Genomic DNA, 27,181 nt, shown 5'->3' with positions numbered 1-27,181 from the left:
CGAAAAAAAAACGTGAACAATCTATTAATATCCATTTCAGATGTGGTTGGAATAAAATACAAATAAACATCCTCATAAACTGACAAACATCTAAATACATACTCTGTTCAATTACAAATTAGAGTTATGCAATTCTAATTCACAAACTGTAACTTGTAAAGTTGGAACATTTTAGTTCATCATGACCTGTTTGCATGCACGCGCACACACACTCACACACACAGAGTTCAAATAAATATATATATTTTTATATTTATATATATTATAATATATATTCTTAATACAAAATGTTCAAATAATAAATACAAAAATATTTTTATATATTAATATTTTTTATTAATTTAATAATTAATTATTTTAATTATTTCAATTTAATATATACATACACTACCAGTCAAAAGTATTTGAACAGTAAGATTTTTTATGTTTTTTAAAGAAGTCTCTTCTGCTCACCAAGCCTGCATTTATTTGATCCAAAGTACAGCAAAAACAGTACAATTTTTGAAATATTTTTACTATTTAAAATAATTAATAATAATAAAATAAATCGTTTTCTATATGAATATATTTTAAAATGTAATTTATTCCTGTGATTTTAAAGCTGGATTTTTAGCATCATTTAATTTTTATAGATTTTTTTAAATTAAACATATTTAATAATTAAAATATTTTAATTATTTAATTGAATTTATATATTTTATTTAAAACTACAAATATTTTTAAATATTTTATTTAATTATTTTAATTGATTTTAAACAAAATTATAATACAATAATTAATAGAAATAATAATATAATAATTATTTTTTTTTATATATTTTTAATTTTACATAATATATTTATCCAATGTATATATTTAGTTGTATTTAATTTTTAGACTTATATTTTTCAAATAATAAATGAAAAATAAACATTACATATATTGCTTTATAAAGTGAACACGTGTAAAATGCAAACAGCGTTAGACGGTTTGCTATGCAAACTCGAGCTGCACGTTACGCTCCTCGCAGACTAGTTAATCTACTGAAGGAGTTCTCAACATCACTGTAAACACGGCCTGCCCCGGGACCACCTGTTTAAAGGAACAGAGGGTTGCTGAAGGTTTTTTTAGGCTGTGGGCTGTTTCTTGTCAAGCATCAAGACACCCAGGTGCTCAGTGCTGTATTTGTGCTCTGGGCTTTTGGACGCGGCTACGGTTCAGTTTGACAAACGACTTTGCGGAGGTGTCAAATATCGAGAAGCCGTTTCAAATGCCAAGCTAAGCAAAAATTCTCCTTCTTTCTGAAGAAAAGGTATGCTGTTCCATCTTGGCTGTTATTTTCGTATAATTAGTCAGGCTGCGGATGAACAAACATATTCTTTGCCCCACATGCTTTGATAGTACTGGCTAGCTCGCGGCTGCGTTCATTAGCGTGAGAACGACACGCTATTATTATACATCTCACTTCTTTGTTCATTTAGCAATTAGCCATGTCCACATGTTGCGTATTTTTACAAACCACTGATCCTTAAAACGAAATCAGTACTAAAGCCATTTCTTTGTTAGTTTCCAAAAGCTTTATAAAGGACAGTATATATAATAATCACCTTTCACGCTACTTCGACTTCGCAAACACAATCAAATTACACTCATCCAGGTTTAACATGTTAAATAACGGGCAGCTTATTGCATGATAATGTTATGGAAACATTATATCAATATGAAGACTTCCCGAGAATTCGCTGGAATTCAATTATGTGGTAATGGCAAGTTAGATCAAATCATACAGTAAGTTATATTTGGATACCTATGCGGACTCTGATTACAATCAGAATATTAAATATGAAATTACTCTCATGGATAATCAAAATAAAGCTTTTCCAAAGACATCAGTCTGGTTGTTAATTAAAAATGCCATCAATATAGGCTATGGGCTATATATATATTGGTCATCGGAAATTTGACGCTGATATGGACAAGCATCCCATAATGCACCGGGCTCTTCGTCCTGGTCAGACTGTTCTCTGTGTTCATATCCACAGAGTCTGTTCTGCTCTGAGATCCTTATCAATCAGAGCTCAGTGAAAGACGACTTTATTCAATAACTTCGGTGTAAATCGCTCCAATATCTATTGGCCACATCACTCCAAAACAGAGAGAAGGTATTTTAAAAGCCTGTTCTCATCCGTGACCCATTGAGAGCACTGGACATGTTTATTAGACAGGTCACGTGACCCTCCGTCACACCGTGTTTGGCTCTAAATGAAGAATCCTCCATAGGGACTCTGTCCTGCCTTAGACGAGAAACATGCAGTATGCAAATGTAGAATGCTTTATGCACATGCTGTAAATAATTATCATGCATTGCATTTTTGCAGTAGGCCTACTTATGAATGCAACAACACATTAAATCAAACTAGTGCAGCTAAAAGCTCTGCTCAGGTTTGATACGTGACAGCGAGACCCGGCGCGCCTGGAACCCGAGGATCGTGAACTCTGCTGGGACGCGACACGCCAGACCTGTGAAAATCCAGACACCTGCTCAGGAAGCCTCTCCTTCTGCCAGTTGATTTAGCCACTGAGGTGTGAATATCCAGTCGTCTGCAGTCATTGCGTTCCTCTACGCGAGTCACTTATGGGAAACTCACACAAACGTTGGGAAGAAGCGGCCGGGGGAAAGCGATTGTGCTGAGTGAGAAAAGCCGCCCCTTTTCAAGAAGTTACACATTTTACGAGCCCTTCGCAGCTTTCCCAAGCGGCTTTCTGCCCCACTTCGAGACTCCATATTAGTCAATAACTTTCCTGATGATTTATGAGGCTGTTGCAAGAATCTGCTTTGTGTTTCAGACATTTAAAGACACTAGTCATAATCATGGCCACAACAACATCAAATGGAAATGTTCGAGAAATGACATTGCTCACTTCGTTTTGAGAAAGAGCACTAACGCTGGATCTAGACGATCAGATGATTGCAATGACTTCATGGCATCGTGACGCTCCCGATTCAACGGGCCAGACGCAACCGGAGCCGACGTTCATCATCATTTCTTCCCCGTGTGCAGTCGGACAGAAGTTCATAGGATGTCTTAATACAACAACTGATTTGTAATCAGAATGAAAACTGACCTGCGCATAACGTGCGGTTATTATCTGGCAGGCTGTGCGAATCGGTGACGTCCGAGGCTAACGGGAGCCACGGAGTCTGCTGAACATGGAAACGGATGAAGCTCATGGTGAGACTTGGTGCACTTGAGCGCAGCCTAATAAAAGTCTGGTGCAGGAAGCGCTGCGTTCATTACTCAAAGCCTTTATTGGGTCCCTGATGGAGCGCATCCAGATCTGGGATTTCAGTTCGTCTCTGCAGTCCAAACACTCTGAACTGACAGCCCTGAAAAAGAACAGAAAAAAATGAAACACACATCCATTAGGAAATATTTTGGCGGAGATGGTCTTTCTCCAACCATCTAAACGGCCAAGTTAATTTCCCTTGGTTTGAACAAACGCTGACCCTAAAGTGTTAAAGTTTGGCATGCAACATGTCTGTATCTCAAACTGTGCGACTTTTTGAGGAATTCATTTAATGACCGACAGAGAAATGTATATGTAATATATATTTGGGGCAGATTTTTAATACTGTTACTCAGCAAAGATGCATTAAATTAATCAAAAGTGACAGTAAAGACGTTTATTATGTTGCAAAAGGTTTCAATTTCAAATAATTGCTGTTCTTTTGAACTTTCAATTCATCAAAGAATCCTGAAAGTATCCCAGTTTCCACAAAAACATGAAGCAGCACAACTGTTTTCAACACTGATAATAATCAGAAATGCTTCTTGAGCAGCAAATCATGTGACACTGAAGACTGGAGAAATGATTCTGAAAATTCAGTTTTGCATCACAGGAATAAATTACATTTTAACATATATTTAAATAGAAAACAGTTATTTGAAATTGTAATAATATTTCACAATTTTACTGTTTTTACTGGATCGTTTGATCAGTAAAAACAAAGACAGAAAGATCTGTAGTGAAAATTCTAATTATACTTCATTCTTAGTAATTGCAAACATCTGAAAACCATTACTTGGGTGGATTTTAGAGTTTTGGGAGGGATGGCTGGATAAAAATGTTTCTAAAAATGAATAAAAGATGTAGAGAGCAGAAGAGAGATGCTTTCTGCATTCTTCCCCGTTTCAAAACAACAATTACACTGTCTCTACTGGAGTCTCCAGCTAAAGATTTTTATGTGAAATACTGTCTGTTTGCTGCAGGACACAGGAAACATTCCTCATTTCACATAGTGTCTAATAAATCAAACGGCCAATCGCTGCGATCACGACCTCTCCCTGCTCAGAAAGACAGACACTGAGCTTTTGAAGAGTGTCAGACCTCCCAAAAAATTACTGTCTCCAATTTTATAGCCGCCGCCGTCTGTATGACAACACGGTCCCGATCAGAGACACTGAGCGCTTATGACAGACCCCCGTTTGAATAGAGCAGATATTCGTGGAACGAGAAAAATGCTATTAAAATAGCTGAATGTAATTAGGATACAGTTTAATGTTTAATGTCTTGTATTCTGGCGACGACAAAATGCAAAGATCCTTCCAGACGAAATGAATCTAATCAGTAACTCAAGACTGCATTCAATTATCACAACATCATCCAGGGCCGAGGAATAAAACTCTAACGGGACCTTTAATAACGTGCAGAGGAAATTGCACATTATCTGATACACTGCTGGGATGCTTTCAGACATGTGCTGGCATGTTCTATGATTATTGTTTGTATTCAGTTACAGATATACTGACTAGAAAGATGATCATTGGAAACATGCATTAGATAAAATCCATCATGCACTTTGACGACAAAGCGTTTGCGAATCACATCTGAGATTAGATATCCCATCTATACTAACAAATAAAAGCAGTTCGTTAAAGAAGATCAGCTGTAGGTAATTGAAAGCGTTAGAGGAATCGTGTCACATTTACTCACCATCATGTCATTTCTAACTCGTACAGCTTTCCATTTTCTGTGCAACTCAGAAGGAGATGTTTGGAAGATGTTGCTCTTTTCCCTACAATGTAAATGGAGATTTCAGAGCTGTGACAGAAGATTTTCATGCAATATCGAATTCGATTTCATTCACACAAAGCACATGGCTTCAGCAGACCTGGAATACAGTGCATTTGATTAGACCGCTGTTGTATAATGTTTCTATGATGCTTGATAACCTCAGATTCTTTAATATGCTTTTATAGCAGTTTTAATATATAAAAACAAATGCATACTATATAAAAATGAAAGCATGTTGAATGCAAAAATATATGCATATAAAAATGGGTTTGCTGAGGAAAGGGGCAGTGTTGAGCAGTGTTTAATCTATAAGGAACAAGAATACATTCTTTAAAGGAGAAGACCGTTCTAAATATAAAAAAATGACTAAGGTAAAGTAAGGGGTGTTTGATGTGTTTTTCTTTAACACACATTTAGCAGTAAAATCAAGATCCATTTACTTGAGAAGCAAAATGACTTATCATATTGAGTCTTTGTTTTCTGAAAAAAACTTGATTTAAATCTAAGTGCGTTTATGCTTGAAACAAGAAATTGGGGTCTGAAAAATAAACTTAATTCAAAGGGAAAACAAGTTAATTTTTTCTTAACCCATTGACATTTTTTTGATTTTGATCATTTAATTCATTTAATTTTTTTTAGAAAACAAGACTTAATATCTGAAGCTATTTTCTTTCTCAAGTTAATGTATGTTTAAGAATTTTAAAATATTTGTCATTTTTTTAATACTGGAAAACAAGGCAAAAATACATTTATTTTTGCAGTGTAAAAAACTAATGTGCAAAACTGAGACATGATCCATATATTCCCAAAAAACTCAAACACATTTAGTGATGCATATCAAACAGATCCCCAGGTTTCAGTCTTTGGTCAGGAACATAATGGGATTAAAGGTGATTAAATGTACCTGAGTCAGAAAGCAGGTGCTCAGAGCTTAGGTTTCTCATGTGCAGCGGTTTATTTTCACAGCTCTGCTGTGACATTTTCTTTCTGTCACGTCTGTCAGCTCTCATTAGAGCGCGGCCGCTGCCACTGTGCTGGCGTCTGCGAGTGGCCCACTGTAAACTGATCACGCTCACGGCCTGAAACGAACAAAGATCCAGTGATGCATGTCTTTTATCACTCTGGGCTGCTCAATGCTTCAATTATGTGAGCACACGCATGCAGCGAGACTCCGAGCACTCAGATTGAACAGTTTACATAACACTCATGTTCCCCTTCACAAGGCACACAGCTCACACGTGACAAACTGCACAGCGCATGCAGGCTGGCCATGTTAATTGATGATAACGTACATTCTGGTTAACACTTTCTAAGCGGCCTGCAGCTTTTTGTAAATAATTATATGCACACTTACGGTACTCATGGGCATCAACAAGAAATTGAAGTACAAAACTCCAGATCTTACTGTGCAGGAAAAACTTCAGAAACAACTGTTTGTGAATGTTTGAAGACTTAAAAGGAATGGTTCACACAATAATGACAATTTGCTGAAATTGTACTCACCCTCAGGCCATCCCAAATGCAGATGAGTTTGTTTCTTCATCAGATTTGGAGACATTTAGCATTCCATCACTTGCTCACCAATGGATCCTCTGTAGTGAATGGGTGCCATCGCTCCTGGCCAAAATATGAGTTCATAATCCATAATAACGCTTCCTCCACTAAAAAAAAATCCATCTCTTATGGTCCTCTCACATTAAAATCCAACCACATATTTGTTTAGAGCTGTTTTGGCTTGTAAATGGTTCTTGATCTGTGCAGCTTTCTCTCCTTATTCAGACGAGATGACCTTTTCACTGGAGAAAACAATATTATGGATAGAGGACCTGATTTTAAATGGAAACAATGGTTTGAAATTAAAAACATCTTGATGATGGATTTGTTTCAGCTTTTGTCTTCTCCAGATGTTAACTGATGGACTGGAGTGGTGTGGATTACTTGTGGATTATTGTGATGTTTTTATCAGCTGTTTGGACTCTCATTCTGATGGCACCCATTCACTGCAGAGCATCCATTGGTGAGCAAGTGATGGAATGCTACATTTCTCCAAATCTGATGAAGAAACAAACTCATCTACATCTTGGATGACCTGAGGGTGAGTAAATTTTCAGCAAATATAAATTTTTGGGTAAACTATTTCTTTCCAAACATATTGCATTAAAACAAACTGTGTTGAGCATGCATTATGATTAAAGCTGATGATATTAAAGCTTTAAATAGGCCTATGCATTATGATTTATTATAAATGAACATTCATGTTCAAGTTAAACATGGCTGCTGTAATTTCATGTTTATTCTCATTTGACAGTAAAAGCTCACACTGTCGCTGAACTGTGGATGCTAGAAAACAGGTCTGAACGTCTGTTAATATAATACATCTGGCAGAAATGTATGAATAATAAACAGTTGTTCAACATACCACTACACTGCAAACACACAATATAGCAGAGAAGAGCAGAGCCATGCTTTATTGACTTTAAATAACGGGTTTTGCTTCGTTTTACTTGCGGTTGATAACCATAAACGCTTCAGGTTTGGGATATAAAGGATCTGCTTTGCTTGTTGGCGCTCGAATGGTTGAAAGGTTTACAGAATAAATGTAATTTGGGAACGGGTAACATGATGTAAAGCAGGTGTTTATGATTTCATATTCATAAACAAGCAATAATTCTTCAGTCTAAATTCTCCAGTGGAGCTTCCTGAAAAGATTGTATTACTACAGTAAACACATTTGCTCATTACATCTTTAATGTTCTGTGAAGCCTGTATCATGTATTCTAATCAGATGCTAACAGAAATAATTGCAACCACAGATATAATATACTCTACACTCAATACATACTTAAGTCAAGATACATTTACTTGAGAAGCAAAATAACTTCAGAGGCCATTAGGTATTGTTTTCTGAAAAATGTGTCAAAATTCAGATAGAAAAAAATCTGTCAATGGGGTTTTCTTCTTGAGATTAAACTCGCTTAATTTTCAAGACATTAATTTTTCATGTTATCCAATATTTATGCTGGAAATCTAGACAAAAATGCTCGGCAAGAAAAATATTTTTGAGACTAGATTATTTTTTCGCATTTGAAGAATAAGCATGTATAAAGCATAATAACAACAAGCATAATGTACTATAATCAGACGTTGTCATAAATAATTGCAACCACACAGAGGGGTCATGCCCATTCAAAGTGACACCAAGAGTCCAGGTCACCGCCAGCGCACGGACTGCTGGGAACAGGTAGCTACTTTAATGCCTCAAACTGACGACAGCAGCTTTAATAAAGCCCTGCGTTACAGTGATTTTACCACAAATAAAGGGTGTTTTTCTGCCTTTAAGAACAATTTAGCTGCAGTAAGAAGAACACCGTTACATGCAGCCTGTAACTTCCAAAAATTATAATAACATATGTGACCATGGAGCACAAAAGCAGTGTTAAGTCGCTGGGGTATATTTGTAGCAATAGCCAAAAAACATTGTATGGGTCAAAATTATCAATTTTTCTTTTATGCCAAAAATCATTAGGATATTAAGTACAGATCATGCTCCATTAAGATATTTTGTAAATTTCCTACCGTAAATATATCAAAACTTAATTTTCGATTATTAATATGCTTTGCTAAGAACTTCGTTTGGACAACTTTAAAGGCGATTTTCTCAACATTTAGATTTTTTTGCACCCTCAGATTCCAGATTTTCAAATAGGCTAGTTGTATCTCAAACAAATATTGTCCTATCATAACAAACCACACATCAATGAAAAATGCATGAATCTCAATAAAAAAAGACCCTTATGACTGGTTTTGTGGTCCAGAGTAACATATAATGCAATAGCCTATATAATAATATATAATTGCATAATAATAAGCATTTTGTGGTTGTTGCCACATTATAAAAGCAATAAGTCGGAGGTATTATTATTATAAACAACAAGAATAATAATAATAACTATTATCTATTAAACATTGGTGTCAGTTTATTATTATCGCTAACAACACCAACAACGACATGTTCATTATGATTCTAAACTATTCAATTATCATTATAAACTATTGAGCATAACTACTGAATAGGCTAACTATTCATTATTATACAGTGGTGGCCAAAATTATTAGAACACCTGACAGATCTGAAAATATTGACCTTTTTTGCCTCCAAAACATGATTTCATTTCATAATGTTCACGAAACATGCAGATGGTTGCTCTGAGCACAACAAATATCAGATGAAGCGAGTCGTACAGTTTTTATCCATGACTTTCAGATCATTTTCAACGTTCCAGCAGATTCCTTCCATCGCAGGAGGTTCCGGCAATAGTTCATTTTATGGGTATTGTAATGCAGCAAAAAAAACCTGAAACCTCTTAAATATGCCTTGGCCAACACTGTACATTATTATTATAACATAACTATTGAATAATAATAATCATATGAATAATTATTGTTAGTTATTATTATAAACAAACGATTGAACATTGGTGTTTTACAGCATATTGCAGCTGTTGTCACTGTATAAAGCAACATTAAGATAGAATTAGAATTATACATAGAATAGTATTTATAATCTATTGAACATTGTGAATATTTTGAACATTATAACCACTATACAAAAGCAAGTATAATAATAATAATAATCATAATTATTATAATCTATTGAACATTGGTGTATATATTGAACATTCTATATATTGAACAATTATTATTAACTATTGAGTATTGGTGTCTATAAGTGCCTTACTATTGAACAAAACTATCAAATGTAATTACTAAATAATAATAATAATAATAATAATGACAGGAACAGGAAATATTATGTGCATTAACCCTAAAATCAGCACAGCTGTAATGTGTCAAATGTGCTAATCACGACTATTATATTAATGTAATTCATTATTATTATTATCATCAAATATTATTATCAAAGCGCTGCAGTGTGGACGCTTAACGTAGTCAGCAGACCTGAGCGGTGCGTGAATAATAAAAGGAAATAAAACACAGGCTGTCAGATCGCTTCAGCTCCATAAATCTCTGTCCATCTCCTGCGAGAAAAGCTCTGGGATTTCACATGGGCGAATTTACGAGGATCTACACATCAATACGTCGAGCTTACGCCGAACACCTTGAAATATCATACAGGGTTTTACTGTGGGACGTTTATAAGGTGCTGACAGAAAAATGTGAACACATTAAAGGCATTTGGGACGGGACATCAGTATTATCTGTTTAAATGCAACAGGTCACTACATGAAGACATCAGACTGGATTAAACTAAAGCAGAGCCGATGACAGACGAGTGAACAGGCCTGAATGGAAATGAAACCTCACCCGCAGCTTTCCTCCGTTCTCCTCATGATGAGCCAGGACAGAATCTGATGTTCGCAATGAAGCACCAGCATGCTGCCTACTTAAAGATAATGAATAAAAAAAATCATTCATTAAAATGAACCAAAATTAAAATTATAAAAAGTAAATAAACAAATAAATAGATTCACAGTGAATAGATTCAATGACCATCATTTCCGTTCATAAGCAATTTTGTTAAATTAATACAGAGTCTTCTAATAAGTAATTTAAAAACATTCTATAGGAAAGGGGAAATTAGCTCATTTAAATATTTAAATATGCAAAATGTAAAAGTTAATTTAAGAAATATAGTAAGATAGCCTTTTAAACCGAGTTGTGACTAAAAAATGATTAATTACTTAAAAGTTATATAAATAAGACAATACAGTTGAATTGCTAGGACTTTAAGAAAGGGAAAATGAATTTGCTAAATATTTACATTTGTAAAAATGTAAATATGGTAAGAAAAATGTCACATCACATTGCATGTATAATGAAGTGAGTGGCGTTATCATCATCTTGGTTTGCACAAATTCTGGGTCATTTGTCACATTGAAAATGGGAAGTCAAGTGGGACATTGCATGTCACACAGCGCTCTATGTTATTATTTAACAAGCCCAGATGTTATACTGATAATACAGAATCCAGTGCATACTAGTTTCTTTCAAAAACACTGCAATTGTGCACAGAATCAGTCTGTGCAGTGCGGCAGCACAAATCAAAGTTAAGAGAAGCTGACGCTCCTCAGATAGGCAAAGCGTTTCCAATTGGCCGTGTGATTGGAGCAGTTTCTCAGACGAGAGCGTAACAGCTGTGAGCCCCCAGAGAGCATTCCCATCAAACACAACACAACACCAGCGCTGACCCTCAGGCCCCGCTAAACACCCGACAGTCCGCTGCAGTCTGCTCGTTCAGAACTGCCAGCATGAGCACACGTGTGTTTCTGAAACTACATAACTGCTGCTGATCTGATAGCTGTGCTTGATGAAGCTCAACATCAGTGCGTCTCACTCGAGGAACCGCTGGAGAATGAGCTTGTGAGCTTTAATTACGTTGTGCTTTTCTGAGAATCTACAGCTCGACAAGTGACACTTTCTTACTAACAAAAAGGAACTAAAAGTACTATCACATTACCATATTTTGGACATGTACTATGACAAAACCATGCAGGGCTTCCACACCTTCTGATCTAATCATTTTCATGACCTTTCTGTGACATGCACACAGACAGACAGAGACACACACACACACACACACACACACACACACACACAGACACACACACACACACACACACACACACACACACACACACACACACACACACACAGACACAGAGACAGACAGACAATGATTTTTCCATACCTGAAAAAATGGATTATATACAGACAGACAGACATTCATGCCAAGCTTATCAATATACAACCAAAAGCTAAAGGATAAAAAATTACAGAAAATAGTTAAAAAAGTTTTTAGTTTCTTGTTCACTAAAATAAATAAATAAAATAAAACATGGTATTCACGTATACCATGACTTCTTTATTAAAAATCTTTAAATAAATAAATAATTGAATTTAAAATATTTTTATTCTAAAAAAATTTTAATTAAATCCTCTAAATCCAAACAGAAATGGTATAAAAGTACAAAAACCAGATATTACAACTGGAGAAATAACGTATTACAGCATCAAAAAGAAGATGGGTTTTCATTACTCAACTTTTACCCCCCAAAAAATTAAGCATCAGAAACTAGTTCAACACTATTGAGTACTTCTTGTAACCGACTAAAAATACGAAATGAAACCTGTTTACAAAAGAGGAAAAACGTACTACTAGAGTTTAAATGAACACCAACTAAACAAAAAGCGTTGAATCCAGAGTTGTGGCAGTCCACAGCACTTCCTGTCCAAACAAACCTGTAAACAGACACAGACAGAGACTCCTCCGGCTCCTCCAGACCTCCTCTCGCTCACCTCAGCAGGCCAGGAAAGTCATCCCGTTCCTGCGGTAGGCACTCTGTCGGGGAACAATAGAAAAAAAGCAAATCTGTTATGAATTAGCGCTCCAGTTCCACAGCGGCAGAAGGCCGGCTCTTGTTTTCCGGTTTCACAGACGACAAGGCCTGGAATGTGCTGCTTTTATTTCCTCTTTAATTTTTAATCCAAGTATTTCTGGTTCTGCGGGTTACGAAACACCATCCTCATCTATTAGAAGCGCAGATACAAAACAAATGTGGTTAACAAGTGGTTTATGAATCTATTTGTGGAATGGCATTCTGATTTGTTGAAGGCTCGACTTTAAAAATGTCACAGGGGTGTAATTGTGAGGGTCCACATGACTGCAAAGTAGTTGTTATATGGTTCACATATTTTATTTCTGAACCGTATAACAACTAGGTTGCAAATATGTTTTATGATTCAAATATTTTTGCCTGAATAATGTTTAAAAGAATACATATAATCATACAGAAATGATAAACACTACCATTCAGAAGTTTGGGATTTTTAATGTCTTTGAAAGGTCTCTTCTGCTCACCAAGGCTGTACTTATTTAATCAGAAATGCAGTAAAAACAGAAAAATTGTGACATATTACAATTTTGTCTATTCTTCTATGTGACTATAGAGTAAAATGTAATCTGTTTCTGTGATGCAAAGCTGAATTTTCCGCATCCTTCCTCCAGTCTTCAGTGTCACATGATCCTTAAGAAATCATTCTAATATGCTGATTTGCTGCAGGAGAAACATTTCTGATTATTATCCGTGTTGAAGACTGTGTGCTTCATATTGTTGTGGGAACTGTGACGCATTTTCTTTTTTAGGATCCTTTGATGAATATAAAGTTCAAAAGAACAGCATTTATTTGAAATAGAAATCTTTTGCAACATTATTAATGTCTTCACTGTCACTTTCACTTAGATTAATGCATCCTCCTTGCTAAATAAAAGTATTAATTAAACTTTAACAGCAGGGTATTTTTCTGAAAATTGGTTGGCAGCATGGCTTTCATTTCTTTTGTGTTTATTTATTTTATTATAACTATTCCTTTATTAATTACATTACATGCAATAAATGTTTATACAATAAATGTTTCAGTTTTTGTATTAAAATTACATCACAGAAAATGACACTTGTAGATGCTCATGACCATTTTTAATATTAGCAAATTTGAGCTTTTTTTGATTAAAAAAAAAAGTAAAATATTTTACAATGTAAAAAGTTTGATATCTTGAGCACGCTTACAATTTTTTTACACTCAGAAATTGCTAATAGATTTTCAACGTGTAAATGAAGCATTAATTTGACTTGGTTAACCACTGGACGTTTTTAGAGCCATTCAATCAAAACTTTTGTTAAAAAACTGTATAAACATTCATCAAAAATGTACGAAACCAACATGAATCCTCTTCATGTTCATCCATTTGTCATTGACATACTCTGAATGTGAAGTTCTCAGTCCACTTCATACTGTATGAGGCGTTCAACATCATCTGTCATCTGAGCTCCCATAAGCACTTGGTTGGACAGTAATAAGCGGTCACACACAAACATCATTGTAATTACTTAAGAGCATGCCTCTGGATCCTGCGTTTCTGCCAACAGAGATCTGTATTTCATGAAGGAACCCATCAGGTCACTACAATCCCGGAGTGGAAGGCGGATCCAGTCACGGGCAACATATAAAAATAACAAGTGTCTTTATGAACAGAGCCCTGCAAACGCCACCGACAGCACCATTAATTATCATTATTCAACCACAGGGAGGAAAACAAGAGAAAGCATTGCAGTGACTGCAGAAAGACAATACGTACAGCTGCATTGTGGGTAAAAAGGAAGGAGCCGACGAAATCCAAAGCCACTCGGGGTGGTAGATCGTTTTAGATGTCATTTAATTTCCTTTTTATAAAAGAAACGGAGAATTGAAAGCAGATGTGCGCCGTTTGGCCGTGTCCTCCATGCGATACAATTTGCTTTTGATGCGTGTTTTTTTGCATTCTTATTATGGCGAACTCTCTTCATTTGTCTGCCGCTTTAACGGGACACAAAAGCGAAATGGAGACAGGTCCCAGACGGGACGGAGCTGGATTCAGGAAAACAGACGACTCAAACTAGATACAGGCCCAGAAACATGAACTGACTGGAGAAAACCCCCACAGAATAAGACAAGAAAGAAAGGATATTGTGAAAGCTCTGACAAGCTGGAACTTATAAAGCCAGATTCAAACCCGCGTATCAAAGCTCAAAGGTCGAGGCTTGATTTGCTGGTGACTTCTGTTTCTTTGGGTCATTATCTCCGAGTCCAATTATAGGATCAGCACACTGGAGAGCAGATTTCTAATCAGGACCAACGAGGAACAGGAGAACATGTGATGTTGAAACGCTTTTACGTTTGCACCTGTATCTGTTACACTGGATGTGGAAAAACTCAACTTCTGTTCATCATCTCACACGGAATGCATGCAAATTAAGCTTTATACATGCACAATGCCCTAACAAGCATTTATAAACCCTAGCAACCATATACTGTAAACCCTCTAGATAACACATAGCAATCACTCATAGCACCCTAGCAAGAAGAGGTTGACCGATTTATCAGTTATGCTGATTAATCGTCACCGATAATTGATTGCTGGAACAGTTTTTTCGGGTTTCATCCGTTGCTGTAATTATCCAGTGCGAGAGTGAAAGCGACCTCTAGAGGCGGAATCACTGATGCCTCCAGGGTTGCCAAGTCTGTGGTTTTCCCCCTAGAATTGGGCAACCAAAAGAAGGTTTTCATTTATAAAGCTCTAAAAATGTAACTGAGTGGCTTTTTAGTGCATTTCCTGCTAATATGTAAAAAATGAAGGGTCTCTGTTAAATATGTGAAGTGTTCCATGGTTAACATGCTTTACTAAACTTTTGTTTTGGAGCTTTGATGCAACCATCATCCTCTCATGGTGCAAACAGGAAGTAAACTGCTCTGGTCATGCAACAACTTGCATTAACAAAGATATGACAAATATTTTTGGTACACATCATCCTTAAGATGTCTAGTATTAATATATGCATTTACCAAGCACCAACCTCCCGCTCTCTCTCGTGAAGCCAACACGGAAGTGACTTAAACTGTAATTCCTCAACTGGCCGCTAGAAGCTGGCTGCAAAAGGGAGTCAATCCCATAGATGCCCCATGTTAAAATGCCCAACGTTACAGCAGAAACAAACATGTTTACAGCCTGGTTCAAAAAATGATTTTGGTCTATATAGCTAATTTTGCCCTTCATGACAACTGTGAGGGGGGTGAATTCTGGAACAGTGTTGTAAATACAACTTAACCACTGATTTCTAGTTGTGTCCTCTTTTGGAAGACCAAACAAAGTAGTTTCACTTTCACAACAGCGTCTCCACGACATGGCGGTGGCGGCAACAATACTACAGCGAGAATAAAAGTTACGCCTTCTTTTTTTGCGTGAACATTTGGGCGGCATTATGCAAATCATCCCACACAGTGACGTAGACATGTGGGGGCGTGTTAGAACGAGCCGTTTTAGGAGGGCATGGATGACTCTTTTTTTTAAAGAATATCTCTTTGGGTTTGAGACTTTAGTCTTTGCAACTTTAGGGATCTTATCAGCTTGTAACACTCCAAAGAGAAAGGAAAACTTGAAATCGCATCATATGACCCCTTTAAGAAGCGGTCTTTTACTTTAGCTTGAAAACCATCCATCGTTTCCTCAATATTCGCGCCCTTTTTCCTGCGCGCAGTGAGTATAAACCATGCTCTACTCTCTAAGCGCTGCGCAGTTCAAACAAGTAGCGCAGTTTCGTTATGCTTTCAGTTTCGTTCGCAAAATGCGACCATTTGGCCGCAGTCTGTAACCTGGTATGGCATATGGGAATTGCATATTTTGAGTTTTGATATTTGGGATATGGTACAGTACATTTTTCTGGTTCAGTACTGCTTTTTAATTTTTTGTGATAATGTTCAGTACTATTTTACATAGTATTATGTTTCTTTTCATTCAGTATCCATTTTAAAAACTTAATCGGTTATCGGCCATTGTGGTCCAGCCCAGTTATCGTTATCGGTAAAAGTCTGTCAACCTCTAGTAGAAATCATGTAAACCTGCCTAGCAACCATAGAGATTAATCTAAAAGCTGAGAAAAAACATTCCACGAAACACATAACCACTCAGAATACCCTAGCAACCACATGACACACCGTAGATAACACACAGCAACCACCCAGAACACCCTAGCAACGTAGTGAAAACCTTTAAAGTTGTAAAAGCTTTCTGAAATGAATGACCTACATGAACAGGCATCTACAAATGAAAATCTTGAGTGTTCATAAAGAAAACAATATAAAAGTTTTGATTCGAAACATGCGATGCTTTTTGCACAATCAAACTGATTGATTGTGTGAATTCTGCTCTGATTGGGTTTCTCAGTTTGACAGATTGAGCATGAATGGCGCTTTATTACATGCTGGATTTTTCCATCACAGCAGATTCTCAGTTTCATTCGGCCTCACACAACATCACAGGCTTATTTTCCAACATATAAATACACATCCCGGAGGAGGCTGACCAAGAGAAGCTCCCTAAAGATCCTGAAAAATAAATCCAGCCTGATATAGGTATATAATGTGCATGTTCAATGGAAAGCAATGGAGATATATCTCAGGGAAGAGTTCCTTCCTGTATGGAATACATTTTCAATCACGAGAGCTGTCGCAGCGTCTCAAGCCTCGTCCTCCCCTCTGCTAATTATTTATACTTTGCAAACAGAAAAGAAGGGAAAACAGCACATATTCTACTTCCCATACAGTGAGGAACAGTGTCTTAAAACGTTTTAAATAAAATAAACTTAAACTTTTTTAGGAACATTTCATGCCACATTCATTTGTTATATATTTTTACAGAATTAAAAATAATTAAATTATATAATTATAATTCATAATAATTATATAATTGAATTATATTTAATTATTTAATTTAATTATGGCTGTCCATATAAAAATATTAAATTATCTGTAAAGATGCATAAGATTTCGTAACATACAGACCAGAAAATCAATTAAAAATAATTAAATTATATAATTATAATTCATAATAATTATATAATTGAATTATATTTAATTATTATTTTAATTATTTAATTTAATTATGGCTGTCCATATAAAAATATTAAATTATCTGTAAAGATGCATAAGATTTCGTAACATACAGACCAGAAAATTTGAAAAATAAATAAATAAATAGTTATTTTGAAAGTATTATATTTTAGTATATTTTAAGTATTATATTTAAAATAATTTGTAAAACTGTATACATATAAAAAAAATATATACAAAAAAATTAAATAAATTTCAAAAGCAATAATTGGATAATTGGCCTGTTCCCATGCTTGATTAAACCACTCACTACTGTCACAGATTTTTTATTTTTTTGTTTTACATTTTTTTTTACATTTAACATTTCATGTCACATTCATCAAATATTTCAACTGAATTCAAACAAATAAAATTATATAATTATAACTAAAATGAACAATTATAATAATTTTATAAATCAATTACATTTAATTATTATTTAAATTAAAGTCTTAAGTCACAGTAGATTTGGATGTAATCTGTTTTCTTTCTTTTTTTTAGTGTCTTAAAACGTTTTAAATAAAATAAACTTAAACTTTTTTAGGAACATTTCATGCCACATTCATTTGTTATATATTTTTACAGAATTAAAAATAATTAAATTATATAATTATAATTCATAATAATTATATAATTGAATTATATTTAATTATTTAATTTAATTATGGCTGTCCATATAAAAATATTAAATTATCTGTAAAGATGCATAAGATTTCGTAACATACAGACCAGAAAATCTGAAAAATAAATAAATAAATAGTTATTTTGAAAGTATTATATTTTAGTATATTTTAAGTATTATATTTAAAATAATTTGTAAAACTGTATACATATAAAAAAAATATATACAAAAAAATTAAATAAATTTCAAAAGCAATAATTGGATAATTGGCCTGTTCCCATGCTTGATTAAACCACTCACTACTGTCACAGATTTTTTATTTTTTTGTTTTACATTTTTTTTTACATTTAACATTTCATGTCACATTCATCAAATATTTCAACTGAATTCAAACAAATAAAATTATATAATTATAACTAAAATGAACAATTATAATAATTTTATAAATCAATTACATTTAATTATTATTTAAATTAAAGTCTTAAGTCACAGTAGATTTGGATGTAATCTGTTTTCTTTCTTTTTTTTAAACTTGTTTTAGTGTTTTTAAAGCTGATTTTATGTTATTTTCTCATCCAAAATCTCATTATATTAGCATTACTTAAGAACACTCAAACTGAAATGGCAAATATAAATATCAGACAGCTACTGGTCAATTTTGGAGGCTTTTTTTTTTACTTGAGGCCTGGTTAATTTCTGACCCTGGTGAGGAAGATACCTGACACTAGCCGGGTTTCCATCCAAAGTTGCGAATTTAACTTACACGCAAAACTGGAATATCGCATAAAACATTTGCGAACAAGTATCGTTTCCATCCAACAAGTCAAAGAGAACTAAATCGTCACTTCAAATCACTAAGAAAAGTAGGAGAATATAATAATTTTCATATATAATAAATGACTTGCGCCTCAGAGCGAGCAGACGAAACACAATGAATAAACATTCATTGCTTTCGGAGGTGGATGCTGCTGTTTGGGAACGCAGTCGTGTAAGACATTTCTGGGAGGCAATTATACAGAAATACTTTGATGACAGACTTTGCTCGTGCATTTCCGAATGACCATATAACAACATTTCAGATGCTGTGGAATGAGATCGGTCCGCTGGTTAGTCAGGTTTTGCCGTTCCATAGTGCAAAGTCACATGACTTTTTTTGATGCGCTTGGAGGAATTTATCCGCAAAATGCATTTCCATCTCCCATTATCAACCCTTTTTCGCACAAGTCAAAAACCACCTCAAGCGAGCGTAAAAACTTTTTTGCGAATTACGGGATTTTTATTCGAAATTGGGCGTTTCCATCACTCGCTTCTTGCGATACTTCAAAATGCCGATTAAAATCGGGTGATGGAAACATAGCTACTGTTTACCCACCTAAAACCTCACAAAATCGAGGAGTGAATTCACTCAACAATTTTGCATTTCAACACAAACACCTGCAACTTCCTCAAGGAAATCATGCAACGAGAGAGTTCAGTGATTTAGAAAGCCTGAAATAAAAACGCCAGTGTCGAATATAAACGGATGGTGACGAAGAGCATTTTTCTGATCTCATTCCATCCTCTTTAAACGACACTAACAGCACCAACAGAGAATATAACTTCAGTGCAAACACAAATGCGGATGAAACATTCTGCCTTCGTGCTTTAGCAAACTGGGCTCGGCCATTCACAAATCTCCATTTTTGCAGTTGAATAGTGCTAAGACAGACCTCGTTCCCCCCTTATGGAAACACTCGGCGGAGGTCTCCAGGTTCAGACGCGGCTCATTCAGGCCGGCCTCTGGCCTTGGCAGTGGGTGGCAAGATGTGAAACCAAGTCGAAGGGGTCCAAGAAAAACTCCAGGAAAAAATATCTGCAACATGGGCAGAGGAAGCATCTGTGCAGAGAGAGGCTTTCTGATGAAATATCGCCTGCTGACAGTACAAGAAGGAAGAGGCCATGCGGTTTGAGAGGCCGTGTACAGAAGCGCCGCTGTACAAACGCATTCCAGTAGCGCAGCAACTGACCCTCGCTGATTTTATTGCCCGTATTTATTACGGACTGTGCTGAAATCCGCAGCGTACGGATCAGAAATCTGGGATCGGTGGATACGGACGGCTGGCAGGGGTCTGGAAGGCTTTATTGGACGCACACTCGTGTCCGTCACTCCTGTGAATGCTCACCATATGTTGGCGGTTATTTGTGCAAGCTGCTGAATTTGCATTGGTTGCATGATGTGAATGAATGATTTTCTCTAACCGTGCGAAAAAAAAGAAAAGAAAGAAAAGTTGAGTTTTATATTCATGTGCAAGAGTATTTGCTCTTGGACTGCAGTTGTTTACACAAAGGGTCACGTGAACATTATGCATTAATTGATTCATTTATTTACAAGGGATCAATTATGGTCAGCCCAGCGTCATAAGAGTTCAAAGAAAAGTCCACCCCAACAATTAAAAATATCATGATTTCATACAAATACAAATCATACAGGTTTATCCATGACCTATACCAATATCAATAAGCAAGATGATCAATTTTTTAATAAATTATATTCCAAAGATATATGCTTATCAAGACTGCATTTATGAATCAAAAATTACAGAAAAAACAGTAATATTGTGAAATATTATTACAATTTAAAATAATGTTTTTCTATTTCAATATACTTTAAAATATAATTTATTTATGTGATGCGAATCTGAATTTTCAGCATCATTACTCCAGTCTTCAGTGATCCTTCAGAAATCATTCTAATACGCTGATTTATTATCAGTGTTGGAAATTGTTGTACTGTTTACTATGTTTGTGAAAACTGTGACACATTTTTCACGATTCTTCGATGAATAAGAAGTTAAAAAGAAGAGCATTTATTCAAAATAGAAATCTTTTGAAACAATAGAAGTCTTTACTATCCCTTTTTTTATCAATCTAAAATGTCTATGCTGAACAGCTAAGTATTAATTTCTTTCAAAAAAGAAAAAAAAGTACTGACCCCAAACCTTTGAAAAGTTATTTGAAAAGTTACATTGTAATAAAATTCAATTTCTATTTTGAATAAAAGCTGTTCTTTTTAACTTTTTGTTCAAAAAAAAAGTAAGCAGCTTAACTGTTTCTAGCATTAATAATAAATCTGCATATTAGAATGATTTCTGAATATCATGTGACACTGAAGACTGGAGTAATGATGCTGAAAATTTGCTTTTGCATCTCAGGAATGAATTACATTTTAAAATATAAGCAAATGGAAAGCAGTTATTCGAAATTATAATATTTCACAATTTTTACTGTATTTTTGATTAAAAATGCAGCCTTTGTGAGTACAAGTTCTTTTAAAAAAAAACATTAAGAATCTGATCCCAAACTTTTGAATGGTAGTGTATTTATACACCAGACAGACACCCATTTGTTAAACCTATTAGGGAAACTAGGCAATCTATTCTCTATGATATTTTTGGTAATGAGAGGTGAATGGCTCTAATATTAAACTCAATGTGATCCGATCACCATTACAGGGAGAGAACAGCTTGTCTCTCCAGTGCTCCGGACGTTTGGCAGGCAAAACCCGAGCCAAGTTGAAAGAAAAGCTTCTTTGGTTGTCTTGTTTGCGTGAGGAAGGAAACTGTTTGCACTTCTCTTTTCTAAGAGTTCTGTTCTGTTAAGCTGCATCACTGCCAGGATCGCGAGGAAAAAAGATGAACGACCCCTGGCGAGAGGAGGTTTATCTTTGATCAGCGCCGCTGTGTCCTCTCGCTGGCCGGCCGTGTAAATGTGAGAGACAAACTGTCTCCTCTCCGCCGAGAGATGACACTCCAATTATCAGTACCGCACTGAGGGGAACAGATGCAACTCATTAGCTACAATATCATTCTGTCTGTCTTCTTATTTTTATGCCCAATAAAAAAAATGGCGGCCATCAGGCATTGTTTATCGCGTGTCATAAACAATAAGCCGCGGGTCTCGTGTGTGACCGTTCAAACAGTCATTGTTTTACGCTGGCCGGCCGGTTTGATGAACACAGGAACATTGTTAGTGTCAATAAACATTAAGCGAGTCCTTCGCACGCTCCATAAAACTGAGTGGTGTGCATATTTCAGCCTGAACACCTCCAACAGTTCGCTCTTGTCATTTTTACGCAAAGTCCGCAGGCCAAGATACACATTAGACAAAAGGGTCAGGAATACATTTAAACACTTCGGTACAAAAAGAACATAAATACCAGCGAAGAAAAACAAAGATCTGTCACAGACTGAGCCTGGGCAGGAACTGGACGAGAAAAAGAAAGTTCATCCAAAAAATGAAAGCTCTGTCATTATTTACTCGCACTCATGTCCTTTCAAACCGTACGGGTTTCTTTCTTCTTTCACAAAAGGAGGTGTTTGGCAGAATGTCCCAGATGCTCTTAATCATTCAATGAAAGTTGAGCTTCAAAAAGTGTAAAAGCGTTATAATAGTGTGATTAAAGTACACTGTAAAACTGATTATTGGAGTACATTTGACCAAAAAAAAACCAAAACATTTCAGTCTTTCTACTTCAAAATGTCATGTTTAAATTCACGTGAACTGCTATTTCTCTGTAATTATTTGTGAAATATAAAATCATATATATATATACACACACACAATAAAATCATAATAATAATAATAAATTCAACTTTAACTGAAATAAATTAAAATATAAACATTTTATTTTACTATTTTTCATTTTCATTCAGTTTAACTTCATGTACTAAAATGTCAAACTAACAGAGAAATTAATAAAATAAATAAAATTTACCACGGACAAAAAAAAAAACACAAAACCAAAATAATTACAAAAACAACTAAATAGTTTTTGTTGTTATACTACTACTACTACTACTACTAATAAAAATAATTAATAAAAATAAAGGTAACTAACTTAAATGAATTAAAATATAAAAATAATCTTATTTTACTATTTCTCATTTTCATTCAGTTTAACTTCATGTACTAAAATGACAAACTAACAGTGAAATTAATCAAATTAATAATTAATAAAACTATACAGACAAAAAAACACTAAACCAAAAAAAAAGACAAAAACAGCAAAATTACTAAAAATAACTAAACTAAAAATACAATAAACCAGAAGAAAGTTAAACAAAAACGAATGAAAAAATATGAATATAACTATAATAGTATAACAATGATAGTAAAATAACACTGCCATACAACTTTACATCTTCTGAAATCATACGATAGCTTTCAATGAGGAATTTTCAGCTGCTATTCGTTGAAAATCTTCCTCCTCCTTAGCTCTTAAATCTTATTCACACTTTTGTATTTTCAAACTGACACATCAACACAAATGGGATTTGAGAGCTGCAGCAAAAACACATTTTTCAGCAAATAATGACTTTTCTAATAACTTTTCAGATAATGTCTTTTCCTAACACAAAGCTATGGCTGGCTCTGCTGTACAGCTGCAGATGCATGGCACACCTTGCAACTTACCACTAACCATAGCCCATAACAAAGACATCTCAAACAATGTCATCTTTGCATAAAAAATTACATAACTGAGCGAATGACTCTTAATGACAGTTGTCATAAACATGCATAAAAAACCTTCATATTGCATTGATACATTACATAGATACTTTACATAATTATATCAATAAACAATTCTAATAAAAATAATCAATAATAATTTAATTCTGCTTATATAATTAAATTGCATATAATATCTATGTAAACATGTAAAAATATACATTTACACACAGTCATATGTAAATGTTATATATATATATATATATATATTATTCTTTTGGGAAACTGTGATACTTTTTTCAAGATTCTTTGATGAATAAAAAGTTAAAAAGAACAGCATTTATTCAAAATATAAATCTTTTCTAACAATATAAATCTTTGCTATCACTTCTTAACAATTTAACACATCCTTGCTGAATAAAAGTATAATTTATTTATTTTTTTTAAATAAAGAATAAAAATGTACTGACCCCAAACTTTTGCACTGTAGTGTACATTGTTAGAAAAGATTTCTATTTTAAATAAATGCTCTTCTTTTTAACTTTTTATTCATCAAAGAATCCTGAAAAAAGTATCACAGTTTCCAAAAAAATATGAAGCAGCACAACAGTTTCCAGCACTGATAATAAATCAGCATATTAGAATGATTTCTGAAGATCATGTGACACTGAAGTAATGATGCTGAAAACTCAGCTTTGCATCACAAGAATAAATCAGATTTTTAATGTATATTAAAATAGAAAAATGTTATTTTACATCGCAATAATATTTCACAATATAAAATTTTTTCCTGTATTTTTGATCAAATAAATGCAGCCTTGATGAGCATAAGAGACGTCTGTAAAAAACATTAAAAATCATTCTGATCCCAAACTTTTGACCGGTAGTGTGTATATATATATATATATATATACACACACACACACACACACACACACACACACGTTTAAGACCTGAAGTGGGTCAGATGTCTATTAATCAAAGAAAAAAATTGAAAAAATAACTTTTATAGATTTAAGGATTCATCTATAATTAATTTAGAATTTAGTGTTCGGTAATTCAATTTCAATTTCTGTATATTTCTGCTGAAAGGCACAGGTAAATATTATAATGGGTTTATGTGAAGATTGTTTTAAGTTCACTTAAATTGGAAGTTATTTTTTAAAGTCTAATAAATGTTAAAATTGATAGCTCTCAATTATACTGTAATGTTGAATGGCTATAGTCAATGGTTAAATATTAGGGTGGGGGGGGGGGGCAATTTTATAGAGAAATCAGTATTGGTATCATTGATACTGGCCTTCAGTCATAAAATAAGATTCCATTAAACAAATATAAAATCTTTATGTCTTAAAGTCTTTATGTTGTTTGTACATTAATTTGAAGATGGAATGTGAAATTATTGCAATATATAACAATTATTACATAATTGATATATATTGCATGATATATGATATTGCAATGATATTATTGAATAAATCATTTCAATAATTTCTCTAAATTATTTGATATATTTGAATTATTTCAAAGTCAAAGTCTATTTATGAAGCACTTTTTAAAAAACAGCAAGTGTTTATCAAAGTGCTGTACACGCATAAAATAGTAAAAATATCAATGATACAAACAGTCAACAACACAAAAGAAGACAATAAGACACCATAAAGACAATAAAACAAAGCAGCTCTCATGTAGCATCAAATGCCAGACTACAGAAGTAAGTTTTTAGGCTAGATTTAAAAACAGCAAGTGATTGAGCCTGTCTAATGTAGCGTACTAAGTACCGTATTTGATTTGATTTTATTATTATTACAAATTGTAGTATTGCAAATAGTTATGAGGCTGAACCTAGATCACAAAAACGTTTCAATGAAAGTCAAGGTCTCTGTTGGTTAAGCTTAGTTTGGAAAAAAGTTTGGGAATCCCTGATCCAAGTCATGCCACAGTCAGTAAATAAAAGGCATGGCATCCTAAAACCCAACTGATCTTGATATTGCTTAATTTCTCTGGAAATGCCTAACGATGCTTTGCTGTAAACAACGGTATTATAATCAGAATCTGAGCTTTATCCTCGAGCCTAAACTGAAGAGATGCTTAAATCGGCGTGATTTAGAGTAAAGCGGCACCTTCGAGAGTTCTGGCTAAAGGATTAGAGTTGTTATTGTGCTGCGGAGCCCTGTTATTTGGGGAGTCGAAACGCAGCCAGATCCAGCGCACTCCAGCGGGGAAGTGCATCCCCAGAACTCCGACTTAATGGGCCGTACTGTACACCACCTCGCTGTGAAGTGGGATTTGGGGGTCAGAATGTGGAAAAACCCACCGTAAATCAATAGCATCTGAAACAGCCAGGAGCGCTCTCGAAGCCTGAAGATGAGACTTTATTCAAAAATAATAGCCAGTCTGTTTACTGCGCCACGAGATGGATTACATGGCACTGAAATAAATACTTCCAGATGCGGCTCAACAGAAATTACACTGAAGAAGAGGGGGGAGAAAAAAAACGACTCCATAAATCTAGAGAGAGAAACGGCAAAGCGTTTTCTGGCACCGAACGCTCGTGCTTTCTAATGGCATAGTATTTTCATATCGATGCTTCAGCAAACAAGAAAAGATAGGCTGCCGTTGCCAACACTTTGGCGTGAAATAAAAACAAATCCAGCTCTTTGTGCTCAAAATCCAGGAAGTTGCTATTCTTTCTCCGATAAACTTATTTCAAAGACAAATATTACGCTTTGCTTCAAATGGCGCCAGTACTCGGCCTGTATTTCTGCACTGGGAGGTTTGAATATCATTTCGATAAAATATTGCCTCTTTGGAAGACTACCGTATGTCGTTTTCCCGTTCCAACTGACCCCCTTCTGAACACCGCTGCCAGTCCGACCGTTCACTTGACATCCAAGAAGCAATTTCATGGAGTAATAACAAGCTATTCAAACCACGGGGAAGAATGTCTCTACTTGTAAATGTGTAATTGTTAGGGAAGGTTTCACAGGAACTGGCGTCCGATGCCAACGCGAGGGATGCGACTGGAATTCAGGGATGTAAAGCCTGCTCCAATGGGCCGTTTATAGGGCAGTGTTTATGAGGCATTGAAAAGGGCACAGAAACAGCAAGTTCTGTGGATGTCAGCGGCCCGGGACGAGACATCCGTCCTCAGATACGGAGATGATGGAGCAATAAACGAGAGAGATGAGACGCATCACTCCATCGTTTGTTGTCTTTGGCCCAAAGTCTTGCGTAAAGTGAGAGCAGGGAAAACTGCAAGTAAGGTACAAAATATTGCTGTCGCAGCAACTTCTAAACATGCGTAAGGGCCAATGAAAGACACACTTTTGTGATTGTCTAAGGTGTGTTTAGGAAAGATTTACTATTTCTATTGCTAACAACCTAGAACAACACAGCAACAAGTTAAACCACTTAGTAATCCCCTAGCGACTGCATAGCAACACCCTAGCAATGCACTGGAATTAAATTACCTTAGCAACACCCTAACAACCACCCAGAACACACTAGTAACCACCCAGAACCTCCCAACAAACC

At 35.0% G+C, this 27,181-nt stretch overlaps 1 protein-coding gene across 2 annotated transcripts in view; it reads right to left on the bottom strand.

Moving 5' to 3' along the window:
- Window positions 1-917: 917 nt before the first annotated feature.
- LOC107552092 (transcription initiation protein SPT3 homolog) overlaps window positions 918-27,181 on the bottom strand; it is a 51,239-nt gene continuing 24,975 nt past the window's right edge. For both annotated transcript variants that reach the window (XM_016233922.1, XM_016233921.1), the window contains 3 exons: window positions 5,960-6,134; window positions 4,975-5,056; window positions 918-3,367 (listed from right to left, as the gene is read on the bottom strand). In XM_016233922.1, coding sequence (XP_016089408.1) covers window positions 4,977-5,056; window positions 5,960-6,134 — 255 coding nt within the window. In that variant the 3' untranslated portion in view covers window positions 918-3,367; window positions 4,975-4,976. The remainder of the gene's footprint in view (window positions 3,368-4,974; window positions 5,057-5,959; window positions 6,135-27,181) is intronic.

The sequence above is a fragment of the Sinocyclocheilus grahami genome, unplaced genomic scaffold (assembly GCF_001515645.1).
Source record: "Sinocyclocheilus grahami isolate Dianchi unplaced genomic scaffold, SAMN03320097.WGS_v1.1 scaffold440.1, whole genome shotgun sequence".
Classification (NCBI taxonomy): domain Eukaryota; kingdom Metazoa; phylum Chordata; class Actinopteri; order Cypriniformes; family Cyprinidae; genus Sinocyclocheilus; species Sinocyclocheilus grahami.
Note: the sequence above shows the minus strand (reverse complement) of the source record. Positions and strands in the feature narration are given on the sequence as shown.